Source organism: Solanum stenotomum, chromosome 4, assembly GCF_019186545.1.
Source record: "Solanum stenotomum isolate F172 chromosome 4, ASM1918654v1, whole genome shotgun sequence".
In the NCBI taxonomy this organism is placed as follows: domain Eukaryota; kingdom Viridiplantae; phylum Streptophyta; class Magnoliopsida; order Solanales; family Solanaceae; genus Solanum; species Solanum stenotomum.
This window is the reverse complement of record NC_064285.1, coordinates 58,036,611-58,042,980: the sequence shown is the minus strand read 5'-3', so window position 1 is coordinate 58,042,980 and position 6,370 is coordinate 58,036,611. Positions and strand designations below refer to the sequence as shown.

At 39.0% G+C, this 6,370-nt stretch overlaps 1 protein-coding gene across 1 annotated transcript; it reads right to left on the bottom strand.

Moving 5' to 3' along the window:
* Positions 1 to 1,805: 1,805 nt before the first annotated feature.
* On the bottom strand, positions 1,806 to 6,142 carry LOC125861863 (putative disease resistance RPP13-like protein 1). The gene is made up of 2 exons (XM_049541768.1): positions 2,046 to 6,142; positions 1,806 to 1,954 (listed from the first exon to the last, which is right to left on the bottom strand). The coding sequence occupies exon 1, from the start codon at positions 6,119 to 6,121 to the stop codon at positions 2,075 to 2,077; it is 4,047 nt and encodes a 1,348-aa protein (XP_049397725.1). The 5' UTR covers positions 6,122 to 6,142; the 3' UTR covers positions 1,806 to 1,954; positions 2,046 to 2,074.
* Between the last annotated feature and the right edge of the window lie 228 nt (positions 6,143 to 6,370).

Genomic DNA, 6,370 nt, shown 5'->3' with positions numbered 1-6,370 from the left:
GTACTGACCTGCTTCTAAATCTAAATTTATCAAAAATAATAAAACAACAACCTAACCAAGCCCCCAAAGCTCGGTAGGTACAAACAGCACACAAGACCACCTACTCAGGCCCCCATAAGCCCGGAAGGTGCCAATCAGCCTGTATACCCCAATCGGTAGTCCCCTAGCCCCGCAGGCAGTCACATAGCCCTCTTAGGCATCAACATAGCTTATAGACAACTCATAGCCCTCTTAGGCAACAACATGACCCTGTAGGAAGCACATAACCTTCCTAGGCGTCAATATATATCTCTCTAGGCAACTCATAGCCCTTCTAGGCATCAATATAGCCCCGTAGGCATCTCATAGCCCTTTTAGGCATCCATATAGCCCTGTAGACAGAACATAATCCTGCTAGGCATAAATCACATTCTTGCAGCTAACAACAATAGCCCAAAGGCAACAATAACAATCCAACAGATAAAGTGAGCAATTTAGTTATAGGCAACCTATACCAATAGCCTCTAAGTCGTGTCCCACATACGAATGTTACTACTGAATAAGAATCCCGATAAGATAGGATTATACGCACTCGAGCAGCCAACAATCAACAATAATGGCTATAAGTATAATAACGATAACAACTCAATTACATTGCTCCTAAGCTTTAAGGAAACATGTCATAGGAAAAGAATAGCCTTAACATAACTTTTTCGCTAAATTCACGTGGCCTAAAGACTTTAACTCATAACTCCCTCGATACTACAACAAGGTAGGACCATAATCAACACACAACATAAAAGATACCATGACAATACAATAAAACATATGTATTTTCGTCGCAAATTGCTATTTGCTGCTTATAAAAGCTAGAGTCGATGAAAGAAGGGTCTTACCTCGATCTTAGGTTTGTAATTCACCTCAAAACCTTCAAATATACTCAAAACCCCTGTTGTCCCAACACTAAAATGTGATATGCTACGCAATCGATAAAACAAATTATACCACGATGATGAGCCCAACGCGTAGAACAACTTTCGTCGAGAAAATCTATATTTCCCTTGATCCTAAAAATGGGTTTCTATGTTTTCTCTATATATTTAGCTTAAAATGAAGAAAAAACTCAAAGAAGAAGATATATACAACTTTCCACCAACCTAAGGCCCCACCTCACGTGTCTGCTTGCGCAGTCCAACAAAAATGCGAATATCTCTCTATTCTGAAGTCGTATGGATGAACGGTTTGATGCGTTGGAAACTAGACTCGTAGACCTTCGATTCGATAGTTTGTGGACCCCATAAATCTTTATAGATTGGGAGAAAACCTCCAAGACATTTGACCCTAATTTCAGAGAAATCTTTAAGAAGGAACTTACGATAACTTCCGCCAACTTTTATTTTGCCACTTACCTAACTTCAAAACTTTAGATGCAACACTTGAATACTTAAAATAGGACATACCACATCATTCTTAATTTATTACGCACCCTCCTTGTCTTTCCACGAAGATACGAGTTAATTTAGACGTTTTGAAAAGTCGGGGTGTTACAGGTCGAATCTGCAATAGAGTCAAGACTAAAGAGTTATTTTAGCTAGCAAATTTCCATAAAAGATTTACCCATGAAAGAAATGCATGTTTGTAACTCTTGCCAAACTTAAATATCTAAGTAAAACAACTCTCTATCTCATAATTTTCCCTTTTTAAGGGTTGGAACCCCTGAAGTGTGTTTAACCTACATATTATGTGTTGCCTTCTTATCAAGAGACCAAAGCCCAGGGGCTCTTCTCTTTCATTCTAATTTTTTTCAAAAACTTATGCAGCGAATGATGACAATTGACAAGTAGGCAAATAACTTTTAGAGTTGAATTGTCAACAAACCTCTCCATCCATCTGTTTTGGCAGATATCACAGCATATGAATAACTTTTCCCTCATGTAACAACACATCTTATATTGATCTGTACAATGGAAAAATGCTGCAGAAGATAAAGTTAATAACTAAACAATGAAAAAGTACTTTAAAAAGACGATAGAAGATTGAATCATTTAATTTATGAACAAATGTACCAGATAAGGGACCATGTTCTTCTTCACTACTAGACCAATTCATAGTCTATAAGTAGAGTGTGGATTCCAGCAATCTTTAGCCAGTCCTCCTCTTTCTTGTTATGTAAACGAGGAGTAAGCAATGGACAGTCATTGATCTCTAATCGACATACAGAGGAGGGGAGACCATTTTCTGGTAGTGATAGAAACTGTGGGCAGGAAGAGATCTTCAGAACAGAAAGCGAGGAAGGCAACCCTACTTCTGGAAGTGATTTCAGCTGACAACAGTCTTCAATCTCTAATGTTGCAAGAGAGGTGAGGCCTTGAAGACCTTCCGCTGGTAGTGATTGAAGCTGAGGGCAGTGCTTAATTTCCAAAACTTGAAGATTCTTGAATCCTTCAAGAGCTTTCCCACTTAGTGTTTTCAGACGAGGAAGACCCTCTATGGTAATTGTTTGGATGCTCTGCGGCAGCTTCCAACTTTCGTCTAGAATTGAAGTTTCATCAGAACCATAAATTCTGAAACATCTAAGATAAGGGAGTCTCTGTAGACCCCACTCCTCTCTGCCAGTAATCAGATTTTGACAACTAGAGATGTCTAGGATTTCTATATTGAAGGGCAATCCTCCATCAGGGAAGGACTCAAGTTCAGGACAGTTGGAAATCCAAAGATTTTTAAGAGATGGAAGGAGTTCATGCATATAATCTGGCAGTGCTTTCAGTTTCTGGCAGTCATAAACCCAAAGATACTTCAAGCTCGGAGCAGCAAGTTTTTGTGGAAAAGAAGTCAGATTATCACAGCCTGAGATTTTCATCGAATGCAGAAATTTCAGATGAATTCCCTTTGGTACTGTAAGTGCTTTAAGATTCCCACATCTTTCTACTTCAAGGGTGTCAATTCCATGTGGAAATGAAAGCGTTTGAAGGTGCCTACAACTGTAGACTATGAGAGTATGTACTCTAGGGAAAAAGCCAAAGGGGAGATGACGTAGAGACTCACAATTTTCAAGTCTTAATTCTTCAAAGAACATGTTACAGCAGCTTCCAGTCATGCTATCTTCTGGAAACTCCAACTCCAATTTTCCGCATTGTGAAATATGTATTTTTTCCAGTGTTACTGGTAGACTCAGAATTGTTAAGGACATAAGATCTGGACAATTTCGAATAACCAATTCAATAAGCTGTTGCATTTCCTGAATCCTGATTATTCTTAACCTTGCACAATTAGATATCCTCAATTCTCCAAGATTTGTTAGTCCACATATTTCTGATGGCAACTCCACCAAGTTTGGCATGTCTGAAATTCTCAATTTCTGAAGAGACGTGAAGTTTTGATGGATCAAACTCAAATGGATTCCAAACATAGCCACTTGACCATCAGGAAGAACCCCAAGCTTTGGGCAGCCAGAAATCCTTAATGTAGCTAAAAATGGAAGACTTTTAGGTAGCTCCCCTATCAGTTTAGGACAATTAATTATGTCGAGATGCTTGAGTTGAGGAAAGCTTTCATTCTCTAACACATGCCATTCTATCAATTCTGGCATTTGCTTAAACACAAGGTTTGTGAGAGCTCTAAATGGTGGAACTGAAGACACACTCCCATAGAATTCTTGAGTCAATTGCAGTATCCGATGCATTCCACTGACTGAAAGATGTTTGAGAGATGGCAGTTGTCCAAGTGCTGGTAAAGAATCGCAATCCCTGCATTTCCGGAGATGCAATGAGACAAGCTTACTAAATGAATGATCTCCAAACCAATCTGGAAACTTTGTCCCTCGATACCCATTGATCTCCAGTTTCTTAATATTTTTATCTGGCTTTAACTTATCCAGAATCTCTCTTTCAATTTGCGAATCATCAGCATTAATGCCACTCCATGACAAAGATAGCTCTTCAAGGTGCTTTTTATCCTTCATGTTTCCCTTAATAGCTTCCCTGCCATTAACAACATTTTGCAATTCTGAAATTGATAAGGACCCATGGAGATTTTGAAGTTCACCCAACTCTTCAATTCTTGAATCACTACATGCACCCACCACAAATCTTGTTGAATAAGAAAGTAGGAGAATCTGCAACTTGCTTTTCTGTAGAGGAATGTTCCACGAAATACCAGTTCCTCGAATATCAAGATGACGCAAGTTGATTAATCTTTGCATCTCTGGTGGCAACTCAACAAGACCCCAACAATTCAACAGCAACAATGTTTGTAGATTATACAAAGTACAAACTGAATCTGGTAGTTTTGTAATTTTTGTACGAGAAAAGTCCAAATAGCGTAGGTGCTTCAAATTGATGAACAGGGCATCAGGAAACTCATGGTTTTGATATCCAGATAAGGATAATGCCCTCAAGGAGGTGAGTGTTGGCAGTATGTCATACACAACTTTTTTGCTCAGAAATGAATAAAAATTAATCCTTACGGGAATCAATGTCCTCAAATACTCAAGGCCAGAAAGAGATTTGAACTTGTCAAACTCACCATAGCAATCTCTAAGATATGACAAATGTCGAACTCTTTTCAATATGTGAGGCCTTGGACAATCTTCAAGCCTAAGACAAAGTTTTGCAGACACAACTTGAGCCAAATCATTGACAAGGTCATGCATCAAGAATACCTCCCTTGCTTCCCATTTAAACAAAGAGAAATCAGATGCCTTTTGTAACAAGGATCTTGATCTTAGCTCCAAAAAGTATTGATTCCCTGTATCTTCAATTGTTTCATCACTTTCTCCCTGTGTTATAAGGCCATTCGCAATCCATAGTTGAACAACCTCGTCACGACCAAAGGGGTGATCTTTAGGAAATAGTGCACAATAAGCAAAGCAACGCTTAAGCACCGGAGAAAGGTCATTATAGCTTAGTTTGAGCACTGGTAATATGTCACTTGGTAGCTCCCATATTTCACTTCGCAGAAGACGTTCCCACTCTTCAATATTTGATTTAGAGCGCAATAGACCTGCCAACGTCTTCACAGCTAAAGGTAACCCTTTGCACTTCCCCACAATTTGCTTACCAGCCACTTCAAGCTCTGGATATTCGTTGGGATCTCTATTTTCAAATGAATGTGTTTTAAACAAAGACCAGCAATCTTCCTCAGAAAGAGATTTCAACTGAATCATCTCACTTCCCATCATCATGGCAACACTTTCTTTTCTTGTTGTTAAAATGATCCTGCTTCCCTCTCGCCCATGAACAAAAGGACACCTTAACTCATCCCAATCAGTGTAGCTTTCATTCCATACATCATCTAGAACAAAAAGAAACCTTTTCCCTTTAAGCCTGTGACTTAGCTTAATTTGGAGCTGATTAAGATTGCTGGCACTCACTTTTGAGTCCAATGACCCAATTATCTCTCCAAGTAATGTTGTTGTAATTCTGAAAGCGTCATATTCTTCTGAAACACAAACCCATGCTGTAATATTGAAATGTTGTTTTATCCTCTTATCATTGTAAACGGCTCGAGCAAGTGTTGTCTTGCCCATTCCACCCAATCCCACTATCGGAATCACATCACTAGATCCTTGTGCAGCATCATCAGATGATAACAACTTCCTAATTATTTCCTCAACTTCCTGATACCTACCAAATACCCCTGATTCATCAACCAAAGAAGTTGATGGGAGACGTTTAGGTGAATCCTTTTTACCCGTCACCAGTTGAGCTTTCAGGCTGATCGTGAGGCAATGCATTTGTTTTTCCAAATCTTCCAATGTTTCAATGGTCTCTTCCAATTTGGGCATCATGGAGTCTAAGTAGCAAAAACGAACCTGCTGGCTTGTTTCCTCCCCAGATACCAGCAGCTTCACTCTCACAACTTCATAACTGATCTCATCCAATAAGTTATCCGCACTGTCCACAGCATCCTGAAGTTGGTTCAGCCAAGTCCGAATATCTTCGTCACAAATCTGCTGGATCTCGATGTGATGGACAACAGCACGAAGAGCAAGTAAATTAATATGAAGCTTTTTTAAGAGACGCTGATCTTGCCTCCGTCCTTGGAAGAGATTAAGGAAATCACACTGTGGGGTGAGTCGATCAAAGAGAACTTGCAGAGCTGAAGAGAGGAACGCACCTCCAACTGCTAAACCGATATCCATTTCTAAGGATTTGAGAGATACTAACAGAGATGGTGTGCTTCAATAGTTTCTCTAAATTGTCAAGTCAACTGAGTCTACTCAGTGGGAAGCGTGTTCCACTATTATCTCGTGCACTTTGCCATCTAATTTACATCACACATTATTTAATTTAAATATTCAAATAAGTCTATTTACGTATATTTACACTTTTTAGATATTATGAATTGTCAATCATAGTGACTTATGATATTTTTTTATATAGTTTATAAA

Excerpts from the sequence above, each read along its gene's own strand:
- LOC125861863 (XM_049541768.1), bottom strand. The coding sequence starts at position 6,121 with ATGGATATCGGTTTAGCAGTTGGAGGTGCGTTCCTCTCTTCAGCTCTG.